Source organism: Siphateles boraxobius, unplaced genomic scaffold (assembly GCF_051911475.1).
Source record: "Siphateles boraxobius isolate OS27281-9 unplaced genomic scaffold, OSU_SipBor_1 46, whole genome shotgun sequence".
Classification (NCBI taxonomy): Eukaryota; Metazoa; Chordata; class Actinopteri; order Cypriniformes; family Leuciscidae; genus Siphateles; species Siphateles boraxobius.
This window is the reverse complement of record NW_027509097.1, coordinates 8,125,455-8,153,402: the sequence shown is the minus strand read 5'-3', so window position 1 is coordinate 8,153,402 and position 27,948 is coordinate 8,125,455. Positions and strand designations below refer to the sequence as shown.

Genomic DNA, 27,948 nt, shown 5'->3' with positions numbered 1-27,948 from the left:
TGTTCTAAGATCTGTTCTAACATGTTAAGATCCTTGTCACCCAAATCTTGAATCTTTAGGCATCACTGAAAATTCATCTGACACTAGATATCTGACACCATGACCCTCATGAAACCATAGCTCATTGACAATCGATATGGGACGTTTCTAAATAATATACCAACCTGGGACAACAGCAGCGAGAATTAATCACTGAATGAGTTGTCTGTGTCGTTCTGTGACATGAATGTCTTGCTATTAGCTAATTTAAAAGCCACTTACCACCGGCTAGCTTAGGTATTCGTCCAACTTTGTTGGTTATTTCCGCTGTGAGGGTGCCGAAGTCCTGCTCGTACGCTTCAAAATCCGAAGACATGTTGTATTTTTTGTTTTAAAAAGATTAAAAGATGGATGAACTGGGCTGCGCTACACACTGTTGCTTGCGTCTACTTCTTATTGACGTCTGCGTCACTTCCGGGTGGTGTCACGGGAATATGTTCACGATCTCTTCCTGTAAATGGTTCCGTTGGGGTGTCAATCGTGCATGTAACTGTATTATCTTCCTCGATGAATTATGTTTTAATTATTTTAAAAACGATTCTATCTAAAACACTGTTACAGGCGTTAAATAGCAAGTTCACTGATTCATGTGCAGCGTGACTGCCGGCTTTTCTTGGACACTGATCGCACGAGGAAATGTCGAGGTAACGTTAACGTTACGAGTTAACGATTCATTTTTCATTTTCAAAACAATCTATTCAGTAATCAAAGATATAAAAATACATATTGTTGCCGTCATAATGAAATATATCACACATTATCTATATCTCTATTAGTAACCATGGCCTTTTTCAAAGTATGTGTCTTTGATTAACGTTAAGGTCTGATATCTGTTTTGGGCAATAAAGCTCATTTCTACATTTAGACGATATTTTCTGCAATATAATGTCTATATTTTACTGCAATATAATTAATAAAATTGAGTGGACTCCGGAATCAGATTGACTTTTAACGGGATATTAAGTAATCGATCTCCACCGATTCAGTTCAGTCAGTGTGCTCAGTAACTGGATGAAGTTTTTCTGGTGTTTGGCAGTTAAAATCTTTTTCGATAACAAAGTGTCGTTGTTACGTTACATGTAGTTACTATAGTAATAACTTTAAATTATGCGTAATTACATGCAACTAACCCTAAACCAAACCAAACCCTTATCTTAACCCTATAACGTAAGTACCCCTATGTGTAGTTAGTTACTTAATATTACTCAAAAAATATGCCTTAAAATAAAGTGTAACCTCTTTTACTTTCAGTTGTTTGCTTGTTTAACCACAATCTATAGTGAACAATCAGAGGCCTTAAGTTGAACCTTAATGATGTAATACAGACAGTAGTAGCATAGAAGCAAAGCTTTGGGTGTGACATGGGAAAAAAAGGTGTGAAGCCATTGAAGCACATAATTGACATGATGTAACATTAACCATTGCATTCTCTTTATAGTCCTGATTTCTTTTTACCCCTGCTTTATGTTAAAATGAGTAAACAAACTGGGCTTGGTATTTTGACGTGAAGATAGTGAGGTAGAACACAAATGGATGAGCGTAGTATAATTGTTTTTTTGTTATTTTTTTGTTTTTGTGTAGGCAACTGGCATAGCCTTTTTTATGTAAAAAAAAAAGTATTTAAAGTATTTTTAATATGAACGATTTCACATTTTGTTTTCACATTGCATTTGAATAAAACAATGGATACAGTGACAAGTATGGAAGTTTCAACATAATGTATATTCAGTGACAAATTAGGCAGTGTTGTAATTTAAATGTTGTTTAAGTTGTAGAATAACATAAGCATATTTTAGATAGAGACAGATATATAGATAGCTAGATAGAGACAGACAGATAGATAGATAGATAGATAGATAGATAGATAGATAGATAGATAGATAGATAGATAGATAGATAGATAGATAGATAGATAGACAGACAGGTAGATAGATAGATAGATAGATAGATAGATAGATAGATAGATAGATAGATAGATAGATAGATAGATAGATAGAGAAATTAAATCAGATCCTGAATTAATTTGTTATACAGAATGACAGACAGGTAGGTAGATAGATAGATAGATAGACAGATAGATAGATAGATAGATAGATAGATAGATAGATAGATAGACAGATAGATAGATAGATAGATAGATAGATAGATAGATAGATAGATAGATAGATAGATAGATAGATAGACAGACAGACAGACAGACAGGTAGGTAGATAGATAGATAGATAGATAGACAGACAGGTGGATAGACAGACAGATAGATAGATAGATAGATAGATAGATAGATAGATAGATAGATAGATAGATAGATAGACAGATAGATAGATAGATAGATAGATAGATAGATAGATAGATAGATAGATAGATAGATTAAATCAGATCCTGAATTAATTTGTTATACAGAATGAAAGTTACAGTAACTGTGGTATTTTGGTTTAAACTATGGTTACAATGGTAAAATTTAGTGTAAGGTGAGTCTTCCTCTTCCATAATTAATTTCTTCACATGCCTTCTCTACAGATGGATGGCTTGGCTTTAGCTCAAGGATAGGGTGATCAGGGGATTAGTACGGAAGGATGCCACAGGCTGACCGAGTCTGGAACTCTAGGAAACGGCTGGTGACAGGTGACGTAGCCGATCAATGGTTGTTTCGGAGGAGACAGAAAAACTGCCTTTTGACCTCTTTAAATCCCTGCAGTAAACCAAGACAACACGCCTGACTACTTCACAGCTGTTAAATTGAGGACCTTAAAGACACTCAAATCCAACAAAAAAATGAATCTTCTGTCTGCTATAATTGTGTTTGAGAACCTCCATGAGGTCAAAAGGCTTTTCCACTGGGGTCCAATCATCGCTCTGACGGTCATTGGCATGTGCTCCACCATGGCCATATTAGACTCCATAATCTGGTACTGGCCACTGGACACCACTGGAGGCAGCATTAACTTCATCATGCTCATTAACTGGACTGTCCTCATTCTGTACAACTACTTTAATGCCATGTTTGTCGGCCCTGGTTACATTCCTCTGGGGTGGAAACCGGTAAGTCTATGTTGGGGTGTTTTCAGAAGATTTTTTTTTTTTTACTGAAGTCTCTTATGCTCACGAAGGCTGCATGTATTTGATTTAAAATAAACAATTGAAAATAAACTTTTCCTATATTAATATATTTTAAAATGTAAAAATAGCTGAATTTTTTGCATCATTACTCCAGTCTTCCTCAGTGTCACATGATACTTCAGAAATAATTCCAATAAGCTAATTTTGGTGCTCAAGAACCATTTCTTCTTATTATCAATGTCAAAAACATTTGTGCTTCTTAATAGTTTTGAGGGAAAATTTAATGTGTTCTTGATGATCTTTCACAAAAAAAATCTTACTGACCCCAAACTTTTTAAAGTGTTAGTTCACCCAAAAATGAAAATTCTGTCAGTAATTACTCACCCTCATGTTGTTCTTCGGAACACAAATTAAGATATTTTTAATGAAATCTGAGAGCTGTCTCACTCCTTCATAGGCTTCTATGTAATTTCATTCTGCCGGCCCAGAAAAGTTAGTAAAAACATTGTTAAAATAGTCCAAGTGGCTCAATCTTAAGTTTATCAAGCGACTAGAAAACATTTTGTGCACAAATAAAAACAAAAATAATAAAAAAAAGCAATTCCAATAGGGTCCTCTCATCATTGGTGCTCAGGCCCTAATAACGACTTTATTCAACATTTTCTTCTGTGTGGGCCTCTTGAGTTCACGAGAGCGCCACGACGCATGTGTGAGAACTGAGAAGATGACGCAGATGGGTCTCGATGTAGTGTTTAAAATGGTTCTAAAGTGTGCATTTCCTGGATGTCCGAGAAACCCAACGAGAAAACGTTCTCAGTTCCCACGCATGTGTCGTGGCTCTCGTGAACTAGGAGGCCCACACAGAAGAAAATGAAAATTTGAATAAGGTTGTTATTTTTTCTTTATTTTTTTTGCGCACAAATAGTATTCTCGTTGCTTGATAAACTTAAGGTTGAGCCACTGTAGTCACTTGGACTATTTTAACAATGTTTTTACTTACTTTTCTGGGCCGGCAGATGCAATTGCCTACCAGCCTATGAATTTGAGCCAGCTCTCAGATTTCATAGAAAATGTTTTAATTTGTGTTCCGAAGATGAACGAAAGTCTTACGGGGTTGGAACAACATGAGGGTGAGTAATTACTGACAGAATTTTCATTTTTATGTGAACTAACCCTTTAACAATAGTGTATGCAAAGATTTTAAAGCATGTGCTTGTATGATATGGTCTTAAGGTTTCTGAAATCAGCATGTCTAATATGACTTATGTTGTTGTCCGTGTTTTCTAACAGGAGAATCAACAAGAAATCATGTACTTGCAGTTCTGTAAATTGTGCCAAGGCTATAAAGCCCCAAGGTCACATCACTGTCGCAAGTGTAACAGGTAGATTTGTCTAAAAAAACTGACTGGTTATATGGATGCTTTTTAAAGTTGAAGTGTGTCATTTGTATTATATATATTTTAAAACCAATGGCCCAATTATGGTGTGAGTTTGGGACGGGAGGGACTAATAGTTGTCAGGGGGGTGTATTTGAAAAACATGTTTAAAAACAATTACTGTTTTTTGTTTGTTTGTTCTTTCTGACATAAATTACACACTTCAGCTTTAAAGAGACAGTTCGTCTAAAAGTTTAAAGTTCTGTCATCATTTACTCACCCTCATGTTGTTCCACATTTGCTTGACTTTCTTTTGTTGTTGTTGTTGTTGTTGTTGTAGTTGTTGTTGTTGTTGTTGGTCGATACAATGAAAGTCAATTGTGGCCAATGTTGTTTGGACCCTAACATTCTCGAAAATATTCATACAGATTTGATAAATGAAGACTGTTTATGTGACTGAAATTTCATTTTTGGGTGAACTATCCCTTGAAGGACTCATTTCTGTTGTGTATTTTCGACCAAATGAAATTTGTGCTTTGAAATTCATATTTAACATAAAAATGGCTCCCTCCCTCAGGTGTGTGATGAAGATGGATCATCATTGTCCCTGGATCAACAACTGCTGTGGTCAATTGAATCATGCGTACTTCACCAGTTTCCTCCTGCTCGCTCCACTGGGCTGCATGCATGCCGCGCTAATATTTATCATGACTACGTACACTCAACTTTATGATCGGGTAAGAGTTTTTTCACATTGTTCTTCTTATTTTTGATGTAATTCATTCTATTAACAATCAATAGCTGTAGCATGGACACAAATGTATGTAAAATATTACCTAGGCTAAGCTAAGATGAGCTTCTGCTGAAATGTTCATACATTTTATGACTAAAGGCCCATTTACACCAAGAACATAAAGATAACTATAACGATAACTATATTACCATCCACACCAGCGATAAGACTATAACTTTCTGATTATTCTAAGCGCGCTCTGCAGTTAAGTCGTCCGTTGCTTTAAATGCTCTGGATCTTTAAAGTAGGATGGATTCTAAATTTTTTGTCAATGTTTTTATGCTTCAACATCTAGAAAAAAAGTGATTCTAACAATATTGTTCCTCTGTGCCATTATTGTTATAGTGGTGGTATGGATTCTGCTATTCTTTTATTTTCAGAACTATATCTTTAGCTTTATTGTTATAGTTATCATCCTCAGTGTGAACGGGCCTTAAAGGATTAGTTAACTCAAGCATTTAAATTTTGTCATCATTTACTCACCCTCAAGTTGATATTTTGTAGATATTTTGAAGATTGCCGTTAACCAGACAGTTAATGGACACCATTGACCTCCATAATGTGAAAAAAATTCTATAGAAGTCAATGGGATCCATCAACTCACTGACATTCTTCAAAATATCTTCCTTTGTGTTCAGCAGAAGAAAGACATTCATACAGGTTTGAAACAACTTGAAAGTGAGTAAATGATGACAGAATTTTCATTTTTAAGTGAACTATTCCTTTAAAACTCGGACTAAGTATTTTTACATGTGATTGTTGTGTTGATGTTCTGGCCCATTTTCTTGGATTTAGATCTCATTCGGTTGGAGCTCAGTGAAGATTGACATGAGCGCTGCTCGGCACATCCACCATCCCATCATGCCTTTCAGCATTGCGGCATTTGCAGCCACTCTTTTTGCACTGGGGCTGGCGCTGGGTACCACTATTGCTGTTGGGATGTTGTTTTTTATTCAGGTAGGTAACAATTTTTATGGATATATTGAATGGTCTTTCTTCCCTCACATTCTTATTTTCTTTCCCACCAAATTAACGAAGGTCTATTTAATTCATGGTTTCCTTGTGAGGATGTTTCTCATATAAGTTAAATTTGATCAGCAATTTTCTCTTTTTCTTTTAGATGAAGGTGATTCTTCGAAACAAAACCTCAATAGAAGCATGGATTGAGGAGAAAGTAAGCTTGTATACAGTATGCTTAATCTGCTAAATGAGGTGAACTAATCCAATATCCCTCCTCTAATCCAACACTTTCTCAGTAGTTCTCTTTTAAAGACTTCCCTGAACTGTGAGCGCTTGGTGTCATTAACATCTACTTAAAGGATTAGTTCACTTTTTAAAAAACTTTTGCTGATAATTTACTCACCACCATGTCATCCAAGATGTCCATGTCTTTCTTTCTTCAGTCGAAAAGAAATTAAGGTTTTGCTGAAAACATTCTAGGATTTTTCTCCATATAATGGACTTCACTGGGTACCAAACGGTCCAAGGTCCAAATGACAGTTTCAGTGCAGCTTCAAATGGCTTTAAACGACACCAGACGATGGATAAGGGTCTTATCTTGCGAAATGATCGGTCATTTCGAAAGTAAATAAAAAACTTTAAGTTTTATAAGCACAAATGCTCGCCTTGCTCTGTTCTGTGATGCACGTTCGTGATCCTGTTCGAACTCGTTCATCAAAATGAACCAATCTTTTTTCGAGTCATTTCGTTCGTTGAATGCCTTGAATGAACGAAATGACTCGAAAAAAGACTAGTTCAAAATTAACAAATCTTTTTAAGAGTCATTTCGTTCGTTGAATGAACGAAATGACTTCGAAAAAAGATTTTTCATTTTGATGAATGAGTTCGAACAGGAGAGTCACGAACGTCATAAACGTCGGACGTCATCACCGGACTACATAAAAAGAACTACATAACAATTCTGAAATGTACTTAAAATGAAAAATATATGCTGTATTTCTTTAGGTTTGGGGAATGTATGTGTGTGTGTGTATATATATATATATATATATATATATATTTGATCCTGTAATGTTTACTTTTTTACCACCATTTTAATCTCCTTTCATCATTTTTTCAGTTCACTTAAATTGTTCTGCAGTGTAAGAAATTAATTTAAAAATGAAAGATAATACAAACTAACAAAATAATAAAATAAAATAGCCTAATGCAAAAAATATTGTTTTCAGTTGAGTTTAGCATGTAGCAAAAAAACATTTAATGTTGTCACTTCTCAAATGCACATGTAGGAACATTCAAACTGTGTATTAATTGGTTCTTTGTGACTATATGATACCTTATGGAGGTATAGGATATAAAATTAGTAAGTCCATAGTGTTACCACCTCTGAATTCAGCAGGTCATGTGGGTTTATTACATTAAAGCAAGAATATCTGTGTTCCCAGGCCAAAGACAGAATCCAATACTACCAAACAGGTGAAGACTTCATCTTCCCCTATGACCTGGGCAGCCGATGGGAGAACTTCAAGCAGGTGTTCACATGGTCAGGTACCCCCATGGGAGATGGAATCGAATGGCCTGTGCATGAGAAGTGTAACCAGTATACTCTAACCGTATGTGCTCAGCATAATCGATCATTCTTTAGGTTATATAATAAAGTCTAATACAGCTCTTTAGCTCAGTTTGTAATAATATTTCTGTTTCTTCTTTATTCAGATTGAGCAGCTGAAGCAAAAACATGATAAACGTCAGAGGAGTGTGAGTATTGCCGTAATCACTTTCAAACACAAGAGGGCAGCATTTACTAAAGGACTTACGCAATGATGACTGTCTGAATTGCAGGTTGAGTACAGAGTGGTGGAGGACTACAATGGAGCTTGTTGCCCTTTGGGAAAGGGACTAAACACTTTTTTTAGGACACCTTGTACAGAGGAACCCAGAATCAAACTCATAAAGGGGGAGACCATCTTTGCTACAAGAGGAACCAAGTGAGCCATCCTTTATAGTTATTTTAATGGTCCATATCTTCAAGTGGGGACAGTTGAAATATATATGTAAAGGGATAGTTTACCCAAAAATGACAATTCTGTCATTAATTTCTCACCCTCAAGTTGTTCCAATCCAAACCTGTAAGACTTTTGTTCATCTTCGGAACACAAAGGAAGATTTTTTTGATGAAATCTGAGAGCTTTCTGTCCCTCCTTAGACAACTACGCAACTAACACTTTGATAGTTCATTAAGAGGTCATAAAACTAATCCATATGAATTAGAGCCCGACCGATATGGATTTTTGGGGGCCGATGCCGATACCGATATTAGGGAGTAAAAAAAGCCCGATACCGATATATCGGCCGATATTATTTATGTGTATATTATAATACAGTAGCAATATTATTTATGTGTATTATAGTACAGTATACCAGTCAAAAGTTTGGACACTTTCCTATTGGTGTGTAACTTTTGATGGGTACTTTACACAGTAGCTATAAACAGAATAAATATATTTTATAAACACGTTTTGCAATGATCACTCAAATGTGGTAATCAAACACTTGTGTGACACAGATATGTAATGGAGGCAGGGGGAATGATAGAATGAGATTTATACAGCTGAGCTGTAACCAAACTAGTTTGCATTGCATGTTATATTATATTATATTATATTCTAAATACTGTTGCATAATCTTCACTAACGACGACTTTGTCTTTTAATTTAGTCATAACTTGTATCAATAAATATATAAAAAGTGTCACTGACAAAACCTTATTATCTTCTATTTTTACTCTTAATTCCTCTAATCTCTACCAGTGGAGGAAGAACTCAGATCTTTTTACTAAAGTAAAATGAATAATATCATAATGAAAACGTTTTTAATTACATATGTACAGTACTTTTATACTATTTTAAATAATTAGTAAGCAAAATGTACTAAACGTGAAACTAGGCTACTCTTAATGCAAAATGGCCCTATATAAAGTGTTATAATTATATACATTTTTGGAATATTGCTTGATGTTGTAACGAAGCGTTATCAGGCAGAATGAGCTTTAACACTGTGTCTACACCGGACGCGGCCGTTACTGCTCGCGTCGCAACAGCTGTTTACCCTAGACAAAGCAGAATCAGTTTACTGTCGGAGATCGCTCGCGCCACGCATTTTAATCAATGTTTCATCAACCAATTGCCTTAATAAATAAGAAGAAGGCCTAAATATAGCAGACAATATAATCAGGACTTCTCAGCTGCGCGCTTGCAATAGTCACAAGCTCACACAATACGTGACAGAGGCTTGTAGCAGAGAAATCAATTCTGTGAATTACACTGCGCAAATCACAAGTAGGCTACTACCCACCGGATGAAGAAGGGTTGGCTCTCAGTCTCCACAGGCTACATAAAATATTCACTTTATTTTATTTTATTTTATTTTTCGTGTTTGCATTTATGAGGAAAAAACAATGTTACAGACGCGACAGTTCAGCACTACGGACGTGAGCGCTCTGAAAGCGGCACTAATGCTTTGAAACTTTCACATAGACATCAAACAGAAAGCACAAAACCTTTCGTTTCAAAGTGAATTTCGTTTTGTATTAATTGTATCTTAATTTTAATCAATGTTTCATCAGCCATTTGCCTGGATTTAATTTATAAGAAGTAAATTTAGCAAACGATAGATAATCTCGACACGGAGGCGCCTGCGGGTGAACTGGAGCTCGTCTCATGAACCGAAACTCAGCGTATAGACCTGAGAATATATCACACTGAAATATATCTAAATTGAAATGTCTACTTTTAAACAGAACAATTCAAAACAAAAGACAGACAGACTCATGTAATCGTATGAAATGTGCATTTCTCTCTGGCGCGCGCTCACTGAAGATCGCGAGTCAGCATCGTCAACTTCATCTTTGGCTGACACTGACTGAAAACACTTGTTTATTAATAAACAATAAAAAGTCTCCTTGCTATATTTGTTGTATTCATAATCATTATTTTTGCCAGTTCTTGTGACAGCTTTTAGGTGCTTTATTGGCAGCGCCACCCTTACATGAATCACCGTACCCGCATTTTTAAAAATATTCATTTATCGGCCATTATAAATGCCGATACCGATAGTTAGGAAAATGCCTAAAATCGGCCGATAATATCGGCCCGCCGATATATCGGTCGGGCTCTAATATGAATTGAGTGTATAAGTCCAAATGATCTGAACAGACTCTTTATAAGGCTTTATATAATGAATCTTTTCATTATATAAAGCCGTATATAGAGTCTGTTCAGATAAAGCTCAAGCATATTCGCTTTGATGTGCGAGAACCAATGATGTTCACTCTCGTGTGTTGCGCATCTTTATAAACTTTTTGAAGCGTCAAAGTGGTAGTTGCGTAGCTGGCAATGGAGGGACAGAAAGCTCTCCGATTTTATCAAAAAGATCTTCATTTGTGTTCCGAAGATGAGCGAAAGTCTTGCCGGTTTGGAACGACGTGAGGGTGAGTAATTAATGACAGAATTTTCATTTTTGGGTGAACTTTCCCTTTAAGTGTTTAGCACACATGCTATTAGACCAGCATGTTATAATATTTTTTTGCAGTTTTTAATTACATTTTTATAATATAATATCATTCAGCATGGATGCATTTTATTGATCTAAAGTGACAGTAAAGACATTTGTAATGTTATTTATCAAAGAATCTTGATTCTTGATTTTTCTAAAATGTTTCTTGAGCAGCAAATCAGCATTTTAGAATGATCTCTGAAAGATCATGTGACACTGAAGACTGCCGAAATTTCAGCTTTGGATCAGAAAGAATAAATAACATTTTACCATAAATTGAAGAAAAAAATCACAATACTACTGTTTTTACTGTATTGTTAATCAAATAAATGCAGTCTTTGTGAGCATAAGAGACTTTAGTAACACTTAACATACATTTGTCACAGTTTGTATTACTCTTTGTTAACGTTATTTAATAACAATGCAACTGTTCGTTATTAGTTTATGTAAACTTGGGTCCATTAAATAATATTAACAGATTTGACATTTGATTTTAATAATTTATTAGTAAATGTTGAAATTAACATGAACTAAGATTAATAAATGCTTTATAAGTATTTTTCATTGTTAGTTCATGTTAACTAAAGCAGTTAACTAATGTTAAAAAATGAATCCTTATTGTAAAGTGTTATTGAGACTTTTTACAAAAAACATTCACAAACCGTACAGTATATATATTGATAAATATGCTGTTGTTAATCAACAGGTGGTGGATGTATGGGGACAAAGTTCTGAATGAGGAACAGGCTAAAGGTAAAGTTTCAAAATGTTTCCAAATTATTGTCACATGATCAGTAATTAAATGTGATTCATAAGTTTCATGTGTGAAATGATATCTCTCCCTATAGCTGGAGATCGTATTAGAGGATGGTTTCCACGCCGATGTGTCGAGAAGTGTCTCTATGACTCAGCGAATAATTTGACAAGTGAAGAAAAGAAAGAGCAATGATGCAGAATTGTAAATTTCACTGCTCGCTTTGGAAGTAATATTAGGGCCGAAACCCTGCTGAGATGCAAATATCTTTCTGATTCTTTTGTAAAGCTGTTCAATGTCACCAGCGCTAAGTGTTGAAGCAAATTAATACTGACACCCCAAAGTTTTTAACTCATGTAACTTAACATTTAATTTCTAAAGAACAGCTGCCAGAGAAACTGGCAAATGAGAAAGAAATGAGAGTTTTTTGTTTTTTTTATGGAATTGGGGCTTATGGCAACATTTTCTTTAAAGGGGGTTATTAAGATGTTTACTTGAGACTTATTTCTTCTTGCCTTTCTCTTTCGCTTGCTCTTGTACGTTGATGCTCGCACTGATTATGCAAAGCCTTTTTTCCAGTTGTAACAAGGTCTTGGTCAAGCAAATTATCTAAGTTGTTTATATAGTTAAAATAATTGTACTTTTATTTTTGATGGCTTTTTTGTATGTCAACCTCGCTGCAGTTTTCAGAAACAAATAAACAACTATGATCTGTAAAATAATTTCTTCATTTTATTTCCTTCGTATTTTCAATGGAAAACAACAACAAAATCAGTTTCTACTCCACAAAGCACCTATATGTAAATTGTTTCATAATTGTTTGTTTCATTGACATATATTAATTCTTCATTGGTAAAAAAAATAAATTAACATTCTTTGATATTCATTAAATCTTGTAAGGCTGTTTGTACATTTGTTTTATAATAATATATCCAGAAAAAGCATGCATTTCTTTTTTGACAGACAATGAAAGTATCACAAGCACATATTATAGGGAAGGTTGCAGTGCAATGCGAATAAAATATTTTAATCTTTGAGCAAATATAAAAACATAACACAAACAGCACTCATAAATATGTGAACCCGGGTTACACCACAGGATTCTTTTAGTGCATGTTAGCATAAAGACTCTCAATCTGACATTTGAAGAATTTAATGAGATCTGCCCGTTTGGCTTTCAGTGTTGGAGTGAGAAGACCGTTTTCTACGGTGAACATGTTGGGATGCAGGTACAGGTCTTTTACCTTGAAGAAAAGAGAACAAACCTATATAAGCCATGTGGTTTTTCTCTTAGTTTAATGGGGGAAAATGCATTTCCACAGTCTGTCATTTCTACAATGATTTTATTCTGTATCCATGTACCCAAATGCATGTACTGCATATATACATAGAAGTGTCTTAACATTGATAGTTGCTAATAATAGCCTAAAGAATCATAAAAGTACTTACTTGTTCAAAAGACTTCAGCCCAGCTCCACGTCCCAACTTGTTGAGGTCAGAGATGATTGCTTTCTTGAGTTCCTATAAAAAGACATGTTTAAACGTATAATGTAAATATTTTGGAAGTGTTGCACAAGTAAACTAGTCGGTAAAGGTTTTCAAAGATAAAGTATGCAACTTCACAAAGCATACCTGATTTTTACATAGCTCCTCTAGTGAACCTTTCACTCCCAGTTTTTCTGCAAAACCTGGCAATATTTCAGGGTCTGGCACCACTATGGCCACCAAAGAGGACTGGACACAATAAATTAATGATATTAGGCTACATAATAGTAAAAAATGAAAGACCAGCAATTTTTTTCATCAGAAAAAGCAAGGAATTGATATGAATGTTACCTGTAAACTGTCACCATGCACAAACACTTGGGCGACTGGAGCACTTCGAATGTAAACGTTTTCAATTTTTTCTGGTGCAATGTATTCCCCTTGGGCCAGTTTGAAGATATTCTTCTTCCTGTCAATTATCTTCAACACTCCACTCTGGTAAAGTGAACACAAAAAAATAACTTTAAAATGAAATCTTTTTACTTTTTCTTACAAACACACTACCATTCAAAGGTTTGGAATCTGTAAGATTTCTTAATGTTTTTGAAAGAATGACATGTCATGACCCCCAATTCAATCTGTTAGATGGGGGAAGAAAGACAATCTTAAAAAGTTACAATATAAAAGATAAATATCATCATATATCCTTTGAAAAGAGGGATCTCACAGGCAGCCATTTGCCGATATCTCCAGTGTGCAGCCATCCATCTTTGTCCAAAGCCTCTGCTGTCTTCTCTGGGTCATTGAGATATCCGAGGAACACATTCTTCCCTTTGACGCAAACCTGAAACAAAATACCAAAGCTATGAGAGGTTTTAATTACATATTGGTTTATGATTTATAAAATGATGTTCCATTACCTCTCCTTCATTGTTGGATGTGAAGTAATTCATTTCCTCAACGTCAACCAGTTTGACAATATTACATGGAATAGGAGCTCCAACATGCCCTGAAATCAATCGTATGAGATCGAAATCAGTGCTCAGTGATGTTTAATGAAATAAAAAAATCATTCAGTCACAGGAACCCACCAGTATTCCAATCTCCTGGTATGGTGAAAGAGCAGGCCGCAGTGCATTCAGTCTGGCCGTATGCCTCAAATATCTGAAAGCAGGCCAGGAATAAAGGGGTCAGAACTGGGTCACTGTGACACCAGATCAAAACACACACATACACACCCTTCTTTGACAGTGTCCATGTTTAATGTGTACACGGTAAAGCACAACTGCATCATATTCTCTTTTATTACCATAGAGAATTCAAGCTAAAACAGAAGTCATATATTCATTGGCTTTTGGTGTCATAGTCCCATTTCTTCCTTTCTTACCTGGCACCCGAGGCTTGCCCGAAGAAAAGTGAGAACAGATGGAGAAATGGGAGCGGCCGCCGTCACCATCACCCTCACGCGGCCCCCTAGAGACTCCTGCAGAAATTATGTCAGAAGTTTTTAGAACCAGTCCTCACAGGAGCACCATTCTTCCCAAATACATTCAAAAACCCTCCCAACTAGTCTGTTGGGGATACCTGCACTTTGTGAAAGATGAGTTTGTCCCATATGCTGTCATTCCTGATAATGCCCTGCTTGACCTCTGCACATTTCCTCTCAATGGCAAAGTTCAGAAGCCATTTCTTAAATGGAGTCTTGGCCCCACTCTGAACCTAAGAAAGCAGCAGAAAGTGGACATTGAAAGAGGTTTAGAGCATTTTATTAAAAAGCATATACCCCAAACTCTTAAGTGTTTCACCTTGGTGGGTAACACATACAACATGTTTGCGCTATGAAGGTGACTGAAACCTCAAATTGTCTGGCAGTAAAGATTATCTCTTTAATATAAGTGTGAGTTTAGACAATGCAATAAATAAGCTGCAGAACATTTTGTTGATTGGCTGGTCTATTTTACTGCTGTTTCCACACACTTCTTTTATTAGTCCATAATCTGAGTACTGCAAGGTCCTTTTTATTTGACCTTAAATTATAATAAATGAGACATTACACATTCATATATTTAGTTAGTTACTCAATACCTTAAATTAGAATAAAAAGAAGTTAATATTGAATAACATTTTAGACAAAATATGCTCAATTACTATTTCTGCTCTGTCAACCAAAATACTTTTTTTTTAAGTCACAGCAGAATCAAACGTCAAGCATCTAGAGCAACGCTGTGTAGTGGTGTCTCGTCCCTGAATAAATAATAATTTTTGAATGAATTGACTCACACAATGACTCACTCATAAAGAATATAATAGTTTAATTCCTGGATTAATCAGTGTTTTCAATGATAAAGTTACTTTTCACCATCTACTGGTATAATGTAACCTGCAAAAAGAGCCACTAAAAAACTCTTGTCGAAGTCTTATCTTCATCATTACATACACACGATTAAGTGTATGGATTGGGGCCCCATCTATAAAACATATACCAGGCCATGTAAATTTGGCAATATAGCTTTATGTAGCTTCAAACCTTGTCATAAACACGATTCAGAAGACGTGGAACCACTGGGAATACAGTGGGCTGAAGAGCTTTCATGTCATCTGGAAGAAGTCTGATATCACCTTGGAAAAACCCAACTCTTCCCCCTACACTGTACAGCACTGTCTGATACACATAGACAAAGACAAGAACAAGCAAGCATGACTTCAGTGTTCTTCTTCAAAAGAAATCCGTCTATGTGATTTATAAAAGATTCTAGTACATGACAAACTTACAAATTTGAAAGTTCTTCAACAGTTTCATCAAAGATGACGGTAAGAGTCAGATATGAAAGAGCGGCTTACCTGTACAACTCTTTCAAACATGTGCGCTAACGGCAAAAACGAGATGGACACGTCAGATGGAACGGGAACAAAAACGCTCTGAAGAAACACGGGTAAGACATCCAACATTAAAAATCTACAATCCCATAGAGTCTAAAAATCATGTAGCCATCACTGTATACAGCACCTCAAAGGTCCTAACCACGCCGGATGCATCTGATACCACATTTTCATGGGTCAGCATGGCTCCTTTTGGATCCCCTGAAGCAGAGAATGCAGAATTACAGCTCATACACTTAGAACTCACCACAATGTTTACTAGTGGTGGAACAACACTGACTTCACAGATATAAATGTGGCCTGTTGTGTTTTGTGGTCATGAAGAAGAATAGAAGAAATTGCATCACACTTACCTGTGGTTCCACTGGTAAAGCAAATAATACTTAGGTCTTCTGGCTTTGGTGGCTGGAAAAAAATTCAAAGCACAGTGAGTTTGTTAAATACATTAATAAATACCATTTACTAAGTTAATAATTAACCCATTACTCACAACAGGCCTGCGATGGTTGTCCTTTCCCAAGGCCTAAAGAAAAGCACAAATGGTTTTAAAAAATATATTGTATTCTGGGATATTGAAAGATATCAGTCTTTAATATTTTGTTTTACTGTTTTATTATTTATACTGATCAGAGAGCGCTGTCAGTGTACCTCTACATCTTTCAGAGACAGAATATCCACACCACTCTTAGAGCCTCTATCAATCAATGCGGCATCAAAGGGGTCCAAGAGGATGATGGTTTTCAAAACGTCTGTGAGGTTTTTCTCACAGTTTTCTAACAGAGTTTCTGCTTTATCCTGCTTATCACATATCACTGTGGATATCTTTGCTGCAGAGAGAAGGAGATTACTTATCAAGGTCCAATGTAGCACACAATTACTGTGACATTTAATACTAAAAAAATACCTGAAATTAAACATGTTAAATGAGGAAGTTATAGGTATAAAGGTAAAGATATTACACTACCATTCAAAAGTTTGGGTTCAGTAAGTTCAGTTCAGATGTTGTTGAGAAATTACTACTTTTATACAACTGTTTTTTTAACATCGATAATGCAGAAATGTTTCTTGAGCGCAAAATCAGCAAGAATGATTTCAGAAGGATCTTGTGACACTAAACGCTGCTGAAAATCTTTGCCATCACAGGAATAAATTTTTTTTTTTTTTAAAACATGATATTACTGTCACGTGTGGATGCAATAATCGCATGACAATGAAGTATAAACAAAAGCAGTCTTTGATAAATGCAGCTAGGAACACGAAGGAGAATACAAGGTATCAAAATCATAGAAAATACAACCAACTAAAAACATAGACGACACTGAACAAAGAGCTCGGAGAATACACAGGGTTAGATAATCAACATAACATGAAACAGGTGTGTAACTTAATTAGTAACCATGGGAACACAGGCAAACAGTTACAGAACAAAACCAAACTAAGGTATGTTTACATGACAATGATATACTTAAAACTGATTTTTTTCACGTACAGACAAGAACGTGGTAAAGCGATCCCCATTCAAACGGATCCGTTAAAATTACTAAAACCGCTGTATTATGCATGCCAGGCCAGTAGTTGGCGATGTCACTTTGTAAAAAAATAAAAAAGCGCTATACGCCTTTACATAGGCGCCGATTTATGTTTTCCTCCGTGGGTGCTCATGGGCGCACGCCCTTTAAAAAAAAATAAAAAAAATAACGTTAGACCTAGTCAAAAAATGTTTGCATTTCAGAACCGAACGAGAAGCGCAGCGCTGCGTCTATGACAACTCGAGGTAGCCTATCGCACACCGGACGCGTACTTTGTCAGTTTATGGCCAGCAATATTGTAATGTTATGTTTAAGGACATTATGGAATTAAGATAATGTCTGTAGGCTACTATGTAACGATTGTAGGCTACTGTACAATTAAATACAACCGGGGGGTCCGTTAACTGAATGAATTGAGAATCACCTGAAAATCCGATAACATCAGCAATTTTCATTCAAGCAGATGATTTCTGTAAATGAATGTAAAATAAATGTATATTGCAGCACAGGGTGAAGTCAGTAGCCTACATTAACGACGATTTGAGACAAATAAATGTAAATTTAATATAAAACTATGTAAATCGCGCTCTGTGGCACGGCAGGATTTTGAACAAGGTCCTATAGCCGTAGCTGGTCGCCGCCGGTGTGTGTAAGTTACACTCATAGAGAATAATGTGTTCGAATTTTAAAAGACATGGCACTACGCGGCGCTGCGCTTCGCGTCCGGTGTGCGACCCCTTTTAGGAAATGGACAGCCGCCGACACGAACGCACACACCCATTTACTTGATAATAAAGCCGTAAAGTTGGCTATCTTTCAACTCAGGAACATAGCTCAGGACAGCGGCACTTCTCACAAATACAGACAGGATTGGAGATCAAAAGTTTAACTGACACGTAACCGCGATCAGAGGCGTTTTCATCCGAGAAACGCTGTGATTGGTGGATATGATATGGAGCAGGCGACTGACAGTGACATAACCAATCACAGTGTGACAGACGCTTCACATAGCACCAACTGCAAAGTTTAATTTTAAATGAATGTAGCCTACTGGCAGTCTGGCACACACGTGGGTGCCTGGTATTTTCCGTGGGTGCTCGAGCCCCGGAGCACCCACGGTATCGCCGCCTTTGCGCCTATAAAGCGTACATATCCTTCGCACATGGCACCCTTTAGCGTAAATATGAGACGCAGATATATATGGGGCAGAAGGCGCCTCCTAGTGGTCTAACCCTAACCCTACCCCAGACCTAAACCTACCCATACTCTGTGCGTGTTATATTTACGCTAAAGGGTGCCATGTGCGTAGGATATGTACGCTTTGGCAAAAGCGTCTTATATGACGCATTGCGATGAGAACGCGTTGTAATATGCATGCGCATGGCATCACCGTTTTCACAAATTTGCTTTTTTGTTTACACAGAGAAGATAACGGTCTCGTTTCATTTTCAAAAACTTGCACTTTAAAACCTATTTTCAAAAGTTCGTGTTTTCAGGCCCCCAAACCGCCGTTGTCGTATAAATTAATGGCAAAAATGCATAAAAAGTTTTCCATTTTTAGTTGAAAATGGTGTTGTGTAAACCGCCCATAAAACACAGATAAACTTAACATAACTAAAATATAATTCTGACAATTACTGATTTTATTGTATTTTTATCAAATTAATGCAACCTTGGTGACCATAGGAGACTTCATCAAATAAAATCATACCCACCACAAAACTGTGGAACTGTAGTGTATATGTAGGAATAATATAGCAATATTCTTAATTAATGATAAATTTAAGGATGACAATTGTAATTTGCAACGGGCACCAAACAGAATGACAAAGGTTTTCAAGCAGTTTCCCCCAAACTGTTGACATGTTGATATTGTCACGTTGTCAGATTATTGAAACAGACAGATTATTTTCACGTTGTCAGATTATTGAAACAGACAGATTATTGTCACGTTGTCAGATTATTGAAACAAACAAAAAAATAATTATTATTATAATCGCTCTGCTCCACAGAGCCACAGAATTTTCAAGAAATCAACCTACAACCTAGCTTAGACTTGTCTCTGGTTATTAAACTTTCTATTTAATTAGAGAAAATTGAAAACAAGTTATATAATTATGTAAAGGTAAACAAAGCAGCTTGAACTCTGGGTAGAAAAAGCAAGGTCACTAAGTTCACAACAAAAAAAGTCTTCCGAAGGATTATAAGTCAGTGGTTCAGCAGGTGTGATCCTTAAAGCTGCTTTGACCAACACCTCTAATGAAGCATGCAAGCAAGCAGGCTTAAGTACCTCTATTAATGATGAACACAAGAGCCTCAGGTCCCAAGGTGTCGTAAAGAGGCACTGCCACCATGGAATAGGTATAGCAGGCCAGCTCTGAGATAATCCACTGAAAATAGGGAAGAGAGATTAGTATATGTACAGTACACTGGAGTGCATTAGCATATACAGGGTATAGCCTTGTTTTACTGACTGTTATTTTGCCACATATGCATTATGTTGTTTATTGCATAAATGAAAATAAACAAGCCTTATCTTATGCAGTTTTACCTTTCAGTTGAATTTATCTTGTTTTAAGAGGGTTAGATATTTATAAAGTGAAAAAAGACAATAATACTAATGTTTTGCAGTATGATATATTGCACATTTTTATTGATATTTATGTCACCTCTGGCCGGTTCTGGGCGAAGATGCCAATAAATGATTCTTGTGATGGCTTTTGGCCACGGTGGAGAATTCCAGACCCCAAGAACTCAGCTCTGTCTGAAACCTGAGTCAATAAGAGGCAAGGATTGGAACAAAGACCTGAGTTGTCCTCCCTCTTTAATTGTGGGCAAATAGATTTTCTGTTTGTGGCTGGTACAAATACCTGTTTGTATTTAAGCCACTGATAAGGTTGCCCCTTCTTTCTGTATCCCAAGCATGGTCCATTTCCTACATGGTAAATGTCACACAGACCATGTTAACAGAACACAGATCATGTTAAAGTGAGTGGATGTCCGATTAAATGCACCTGGGATGTGAACTAACACATGTATAGCTATCTTGAACGTAGTAATTAATTTAATTTCTAAAGAAAGAATATCAATATTATGTAATGCTGTAAATTTTTGCCCTAATGACCTCTTACCTGAGACACGTAGTCCTCTTTGAAAAACCTCATATAGAGTTTTGGCATCCTCATACAAGAACGAGATCAAGTTGTCATCTTTCAATAATGCTGTTTTTCTAGCACCATTCTATAAATAAAAATTGCCAGATATCAAACCATTGAAGCGCTACTATAAAAGACGAATAGGGTATGCTTACACGACAACGATGTCAAAACGATCCCCGTTCACACTGATCTGCGAAAATGACTAAAAAGGCTGCATTATGCATGCCAGGCAAGTAGTTGCGATGTCCCTTTGTCAAGAAACACCCCGCGAACACATAATATGCATGCATGAACATGTAATAGGCATGTGCATGACGTCACCGTTTTCACAAATTCACGTTTTTGTTGTTTACATGGAGACAGTAAAGGTGTAGTTTCAAAACCTTGCACTTTGAAATCGTTTTCAAATGCTTCTGTTTTCAGGTCCCCAAAACGCTGTTGGCGTGTAAATGAACGGCCAAAACGCATAAAAAGTTTTCAGCCGAAAATGGTGTCATGTAAACATACCCTAAGAATCATAAATAAAAACATACAAAATCAGACACAAGAACCTCATGAAGTGATACAGGACACATATTTTACAGTACACATATTCTCACTTGGTTTCTGTTCATTGGACTCTTAGTTTGTATGTTCTTGTTTCCTGTTATTTGTTCCCGTTTCCTTTGTTACATTAGTTCTCATGTGCTAGTTTGTTTCCATGGTTACAGATTACATTCACCTGTTTCTAGTTTAGTTCCTCATTATGTCTGTTTATTTACTCAGTGAAGGATTAAAAGATCAGATCCCTTTTTCGTTCGATGGTCCAGAGCCCACGCCTGCCATGGACCCTTAATTAGTGTAAATGTCCCTGAGACATATCTAGCCTGTTGCCATATCTGTCCTCCTTTGTCTCCGCTGGTCCAGACCAGCCTCCTAGCTCCTGGTTCTGCCCCTCCATCGGCACCATTGGTTCCCTGGCTCCGCCCCTCCACTGTGCCAGTTTTCGCTGGCTTCATCTGAGCCTCCAGCTTTACCGTGCAATCATGGTCTCCTGGCCAGCCCATCCCACTGTGGTCAAATGACTCTTGGCCACAGATCAGTCCTTATGACCCTCCAGCTCCACTACAGTCTTTCGACCCCATAACTTCGCCTAGGCCCTTTGACCTGTCTACTTCACTATGGCTCACCGTTCCCGGCTTCACCGTGGACTACCGGGGTCCCTCATTCCTCCGGCTCCACCTTGATCTGTTGATCCGCTGGCTCCACAACGGACTTCCAGGCCTTTGGCTGTGACTGGGCCCTCCACCCCTTCGACTCCACCAGGGTCCTCCATCCTCCCTTGCTTCACCTTGTCCCTCACTCCCACCAGCTGCACCTCGGTCTTCTGAGCCCCTGGCTCAACCTTGGTCCTCTAATACTCTGACTCCACCTTAGTCCTCCGAGCCTGCGCCGTGATCCTGGTTCTCAATCCCTATGGTTTCACCTTGTTCTCCAGGCTTTTCCATGGCTTTTGCTCTTGGCTTCCAGTGCACATTCCAAATACTGATCTTATTAAAAAGTCACACCTGAATGCTAATTCTTTAACTACTTTTACATGTGCTGCTTTATTTGCAAAACTAAACTGGTACAGTTACAGTTGGACTAAAGCATTTACGAGATGTTTTGAAAAGATAAATGATTGATTTATATATATTATATTGCTTCAAAAGTGCTTTAACTGACTTTAAATGAATGCACTCACCGCTACGCCCACAGTCTGCTGGTTGAGGTCTGTGGGTGGCTGCAGTGGTTTCGGCCTGGTGTTGAGATGGACCAGGGCTACAGCTGCGAGGCTGAACAGAAACACCAGTCCTGAAGTGGACAGCGGGGTAAAAAGGAACTCCAACAAGAACTGCATAATGTACTGGGTCTGTTGGACCAGCTGAAAAAAAATAAAACAGTTCTGAAAATAATATATGGAGGAATAATATGGGGGGACTGTTTCACATAACACATAATTTACTTCTATGTGATCATATTTACAGTAGTGGAATTTACAGGAAATTCAAGGTCCCTGTAATCTCATTAGCACTGTTTTGATACTGTGCTGATTAGAAGATATTGATGAAGACAAATCGGTTTGTTCAAAGGTCGAAGAGCATGGTACAGTCCAAATGACAAAAATACTGGTGTCTGGCTGTTAAAGAAAATTATGACAAATTACACAAAAACTTTTTTTGAAAAGCAGTGAAATTCCTTCTTAACACCCTCCAGGTGCTGTTTCTCTAGTATTCGACATGGCCTCCAGTATTACACACATGACATTATTGTAATAATGCTATTTGATTTAGTACATTATCTGCCTGGCCATGCATTTATGGAGGCCAAAGTCTAGCAATGGTTGTATAATGTTTTCCAGTCTCAAGAGTATCAACTATCCTTTGTAAAAGGTACAAACATATATTCTTTTATAGATATATCCACCCTTCTTATTAAGAGTACTCTGAGATTGCAACAATCAAAGTCTGGTTTTGGTTTTTGAGCATGGCCCGCAAACTCAAACCTATGTTAAGATTCCGTTTATTCATCAGAACTCTGACTCAAATCACCTCTGCTTTTTCCTCATATGGTTACAAAACCTACTTATATGTTAAATATAAAAACATCCCTATTAGTTTTAAACATGCATTACAATAAATGTAATCAGTACACCAAAAACATCAACTGCTCAGTGTAATGTGTAATATTATGTTTACATGTATTGGTATATGGATATAAAATTCAACAAATAAAGACAGAAGCTCAGGCTTTTTAGAAGCAAGTACCTGGGTAACCTGCTGGAGTCCGGTGTGTCCGTCAGGTGATGGAACTGGAGGAAAACGTCCTGAGAGACAGTCCCTTGCACAGGTTTGCTAAAGCCACAAGATAACTGAGGAGAAAGGCATGGTCTCAGGTCCAATAAAACAAGCACATGAGTGACCTTTGAACCAATTGCTGCTATCTGTTCCCTGATAATACAAATGATTGAATAAAAACAGAATCATGGCTATACAATAAAATCGTGTGAAGAAAATGTGCGTTGCCCAAGATCCACAAGTCTGTTCTTTAATGTCTGCATGCTGAGAAGCACATGCAAATATGAAACTACACAGTGCTAGTATGAAAGGTTGACTATGACATTTACCTTTGCTGGTCAGTGTGACATTGAATTGCATGCAGTGTAAAAGGTGCAAACTTCAGGTAGACATATTGTCACTAAGATCCATTTGCCATTTACCAGAGTTTCAGTGGAATAAATATTTGTCTGTGGTAGTTTGCGGTTACATTTTGCTGATTCAACCCATCATTTACAACTTTGCAGGTTAAAATGACCATCAGGGAGGCCACTTGGACCCTTAAACCCTTGTTAGCACGTGTCTACCCAAGTCACACTTCCTATTAACACCTTTCAGCCTCAGCGAAGCATGACACAACATGACCTTATGAACGCACACTGTTTTCTTGCCTCATTTGCCTCAGCATCATTATCACCGCAGTTTAGGAAGAACGTACCAGCTGAACTTTGACATTCGACTGTCGTGACAGATAAGATGCGAGCACCTTTGGATTTTGTTATCTGTTGACTGTTATCTGACAATGAAATGAAATAAATGAAAGCCACCAAGGCTTCTGCGGATTTGAGTCTTGACGATTGAAGACTAATTTAGGTCAAAGTTGAAGGAAAATGAACAGAACTGCATGCAAATACTCGCTCCGCTTTCCATATTTAGTATGACCTTTTACTTCTCATACGTAAACATTAAGGTCTGCATTTTTAAAACCTGTTAAAGAAAATTCATTACCTTTTGCTTTAATGGCAGTTATACTAGTGAAAATTGAATGAGAACTTGCACTATAGGTGATAAGTGCTCTTTCTCCAGAGAAACCCTTGATTAGAATTAATTTCCCCAGGGAAGAAAGAGTCCGTTTAAATCTCCCTGTATGTCTGAAAGCCGATCAATTGACTGAGTTTTATGCAGGTAGGATGTCAGATGTAAGTGGAACCACGCAATGGTGGGTGCTGATTTTTGTTTCTTTTTCAGCAATTACAAAATCTGTTATTTGCAACAAAGCAACCCAGTATAAGCTTACGGTTGGGCTCCAAGCTCCACGGAACATTTCCTACCCTTTCAGTTTGCTTAGGTTGGGGTCTGCAATGCAGATAGCCATAGACAAGATCAACGCAAATCCCTCTCTCAGTGGAAATTTCACCTTTGACTTCGTATACATGGACACAGACTGTAACGCAAAAGTTTCACTTCGGGCTTTCATCGATCAAGTAATGGAACAAAATATATCAGCGCTATTTGGCCCACCCTGTCCTGAGGAGGCTGAAGTAAGTTTCTTAATTATTTTGGCATTTGGCAATATTAATTATTATTATTATTATTATTAAAGTGTGATTATTATTAGTAGTAACCTATAAGTAGTAGTAGTAGTAGTATTTTTAGCTATTATTATTATTATTATTATAAAGTTTTTTATCAGGCTTAAGACCCCCAACACCCTCCAAGTATAGGCTATATATTTATTTTTTTCGCACAAATTTTTGTGTTTTCAAACGTTAAGATTAAATTAGTTTTCACCTATCTCCAAATACGTTCATGAACAGTCACGTTCCCCAGAGAAGGTGATTTCACCAAGTACAACATGTTCCTGGATTAACATCTTCTTTGATCCTGGAAACGAACATATTCCAATCAGCCATCAGATTTGAGGGACAAGTTTACAGTTTATGTCAAGTTTAGGCATTTCTACATCAGTCCAATTCAGTGTACTATCAATGTATCTACATCAATGTAAATAATTTCCTTCTGATTTTAGGGATAAGTTATGGGTAGGGTTAGGTTTAGGGACCGGGTTAGGGTTAGAACTAAATTTTTGGAAAAACTACAGAGCCAATTAGGGATCAATATCCCGCCAAATGTATTGCAGCCATGGATCCAAATATGATAAGCGTGAATTAAAAAATAACGAGCATGAATAAAAACTTTAAACACATTAACAAATATTTCGCACAAAACTTAAACTTATGTTCATGTTTTCTTTAAAATTATGTTTTTCTTAGTTTTATTACTCTATACTTTGTGCTCTCTTGCTTTTCTGCTCAGGATTAATTTTTTTGCACGCTTGTGCTGTTTTCCTCTTCGCTCATCTTTCCATGTTCTGCGCTTGCTCTTCCAAATGTTGCAGTTCGAGTTTCATGTAAATTAGGGCGGGCTTAAGCGTCACCATTGGTCCACTAGTTCTAGATTGACAGCTCCTCCTCTAGCCAATCAATCGAAGAGGAGAGTTGACGTCACTCACTCCAAACGCGACTCATGCGAGTGGGAGGTCTATGCGGAACAAAAGTGGGCGTTTCTAAATTTGTGGGTGTTTTCACACTGGTGGGTGTTTATAAATCATGCAATGAAAATGATGCCCTTCTCCCGACCCCACCCCTAAGACCTACCCACACTGTGACGTGGGCAAATCAGGTAACGCGGTTGAAAACGCCCCTCTGTTTATGGCCTCGCCCCCTGATTTGGTAACTCCTATTACCATCAGCAGAGACCTCTATTTGACTCATGCTACTGATGCTCACTCATACAGGGGAAGATAACCATGAGCTCAGCTGGCAAAAATCTAGGAGGAGACTGTAAAACTGTACGTGTGCCTGCAACTCGACCTGTTACCGGTATATACATCTACCTGGCGATCCGTTATCGTTAAATTTGTCATAATCTAAATTTGTCATCTAATCATCATCTTTAGGATTATTAATACTACAGACAGGTGAGCTTTTTATCGGAGTTAACTCTGCAGGACAGCAGCACTCCAGAAACGTTACCCATCCCTGAACTTTTTAATAATTTTCATCTTGCTGTATTCAAAATTGAAGCTATATTTAAAATATTAATCCTAAAGTAATATGTAATTATGTAGCTATGTAAATAAACACAATACGAATATAATAAATCACTGCATATCAAATCAACCTGGTTTATGTCATTTTCTCCTCTGCAACACTATCATTTTCATTAATCTTTTGTCAAATCTGGCATAGTCAATGCAGAAATAGTAGCCTATACATTTAGTACATTACAATAGTACATTTCTTAGAATTCATGTACCAGGTTACCTATATCATCGTTTAACAACAACAATTAAGAAAATATTTTAGGATGGTGCATTTAACAGTAACGGATCGCCAGAGGCTGTGCGTTTTTTTAACAAAGGCTACATGTTTATTTTAAATTGTAGCCTAGTTGTTGTTGTTATTCTTTGTTTTACATACTCTGAACCACAAATGCCTTGTATTTGTCTTGTACTTTTTGCACTGTAGGCCTTGTCTGTGTGGAACTAAATAAAATAAAAAAGGTAGGCTGTGTATAAAGTCTACCTAAAGTCTTCAGGTACAATGGCCGTTTTTAACTTAATTTTTGCAAAGAAATGTAGTGTTTCAAAACTGCAGGATGTTTCACTTACAGGAGCCATAGCATATTAAAACCATGAGCTAATTAATGTTGTTCAACACCAATTACCAGTGTGCACATTCAAATTCTCATGTATTTCAAAAAAGAGGAATGTATCTGTATATATATGTCCAGAGTTCAGATATCTTTACTGCTTGAAAGTCCTTGTAAAGTTTAAAATAAACTGTTGTCTTCCCCTGTATGAGTGAGCATCAGTAGCATGAGTCGCATTGGAGTGAGTGACGTCAACTCTCATCTTCGATTGATTGGCTAGAGGAGCTGTCAATCTAGAACTAGTGGACCAATGGTGATGCTTAAGCCCCCCCTAATTTACATGAAATTCGAACTGCAACATTTGGAAGAGCAAACGCAGAAAACATGGAAAGAAAAGCGAAGAGGAAAAAAGCACTTGAGCGTACAATAAAAATAAATTATGAGCAGAAATGCAAGAGAGTACAGAATAATAAAACCAAGGAAAACATAATTTCAAAGAACACATACATAAGTTTGTTTCGAGCAAAATATTTTTTTATGCGTTCAAAGTTTTTAGTCATGCTCGTTATTTTTTGATTCACGCTTATTATATTTTGATCCGTGACCACATTGTTTGCTATTCTGATCATTTTGCATTATATTTATCAGTTTGTGCAATATATTTCTACATGTGTTTTCACATTTTTGAGTCACGCTTTATTATTTTTTGATCCGTGGCTGCAATACATTTGGCGGGATATTGATCCCATAGGGGACATGCTATGCTTTTGCCTTCGCTAGTTTTGCGTTCTTCAGAAACTATGTAGCCTAAGCTCTCCACCACAGAAGAAAAAGTTAAAAAGGTAATTGACTTTTTCTCTCACAATTCTGTCTTTTTTTCTTGCAATCGCGAGTTTACATCTCACAATTCTGAC

General features: G+C 36.9%; 3 protein-coding genes across 7 annotated transcripts in view; 1 reads left to right on the top strand and 2 right to left on the bottom strand.

Moving 5' to 3' along the window:
• Nucleotides 1–465, bottom strand: part of vti1a (vesicle transport through interaction with t-SNAREs 1A) — a 128,317-nt gene extending 127,852 nt beyond the window's left edge. For 2 of the 4 annotated variants that reach the window (XM_077200629.1, XM_077200627.1), the window contains exon 1: nucleotides 262–465. In XM_077200629.1, coding sequence (XP_077056744.1) covers nucleotides 262–355 — 94 coding nt within the window. In that variant the 5' untranslated portion in view covers nucleotides 356–465. The remainder of the gene's footprint in view (nucleotides 1–261) is intronic. The other 2 variants (XM_077200630.1, XM_077200628.1) reach the window with 1 other exon arrangement.
• On the top strand, nucleotides 450–12,252 carry zdhhc6 (zDHHC palmitoyltransferase 6). Its single transcript, XM_077200624.1, has 11 exons — nucleotides 450–683; nucleotides 2,557–3,078; nucleotides 4,387–4,478; nucleotides 5,050–5,209; nucleotides 6,061–6,222; nucleotides 6,386–6,439; nucleotides 7,671–7,838; nucleotides 7,942–7,983; nucleotides 8,068–8,213; nucleotides 11,486–11,532; nucleotides 11,628–12,252. Exons 2-11 carry the CDS (start codon nucleotides 2,812–2,814, stop codon nucleotides 11,726–11,728), a joined length of 1,239 nt encoding a protein of 412 aa, XP_077056739.1. The 5' UTR covers nucleotides 450–683; nucleotides 2,557–2,811; the 3' UTR covers nucleotides 11,729–12,252.
• Nucleotides 12,253–12,421: 169 nt separating this feature from the next.
• The window catches only part of acsl5 (acyl-CoA synthetase long chain family member 5), a 17,350-nt gene continuing 1,823 nt past the window's right edge, over nucleotides 12,422–27,948 (bottom strand). For both annotated transcript variants that reach the window (XM_077200594.1, XM_077200593.1), the window contains exons 2-22: nucleotides 23,372–23,475; nucleotides 22,309–22,488; nucleotides 20,559–20,667; nucleotides 20,298–20,362; nucleotides 20,097–20,198; nucleotides 19,718–19,817; nucleotides 16,547–16,725; nucleotides 16,389–16,421; nucleotides 16,252–16,303; nucleotides 16,026–16,099; nucleotides 15,860–15,937; nucleotides 15,546–15,680; nucleotides 14,603–14,737; nucleotides 14,406–14,501; nucleotides 14,110–14,182; nucleotides 13,939–14,027; nucleotides 13,746–13,862; nucleotides 13,370–13,513; nucleotides 13,166–13,267; nucleotides 12,983–13,054; nucleotides 12,422–12,777 (exon numbers count right to left, since the gene is read on the bottom strand). In XM_077200594.1, the coding sequence (XP_077056709.1) occupies nucleotides 12,640–12,777; nucleotides 12,983–13,054; nucleotides 13,166–13,267; nucleotides 13,370–13,513; nucleotides 13,746–13,862; nucleotides 13,939–14,027; nucleotides 14,110–14,182; nucleotides 14,406–14,501; nucleotides 14,603–14,737; nucleotides 15,546–15,680; nucleotides 15,860–15,937; nucleotides 16,026–16,099; nucleotides 16,252–16,303; nucleotides 16,389–16,421; nucleotides 16,547–16,725; nucleotides 19,718–19,817; nucleotides 20,097–20,198; nucleotides 20,298–20,362; nucleotides 20,559–20,667; nucleotides 22,309–22,464 (2,049 nt within the window). In that variant the 5' untranslated portion in view covers nucleotides 22,465–22,488; nucleotides 23,372–23,475 and the 3' untranslated portion in view covers nucleotides 12,422–12,639. The remainder of the gene's footprint in view (nucleotides 12,778–12,982; nucleotides 13,055–13,165; nucleotides 13,268–13,369; nucleotides 13,514–13,745; nucleotides 13,863–13,938; nucleotides 14,028–14,109; nucleotides 14,183–14,405; nucleotides 14,502–14,602; nucleotides 14,738–15,545; nucleotides 15,681–15,859; nucleotides 15,938–16,025; nucleotides 16,100–16,251; nucleotides 16,304–16,388; nucleotides 16,422–16,546; nucleotides 16,726–19,717; nucleotides 19,818–20,096; nucleotides 20,199–20,297; nucleotides 20,363–20,558; nucleotides 20,668–22,308; nucleotides 22,489–23,371; nucleotides 23,476–27,948) is intronic.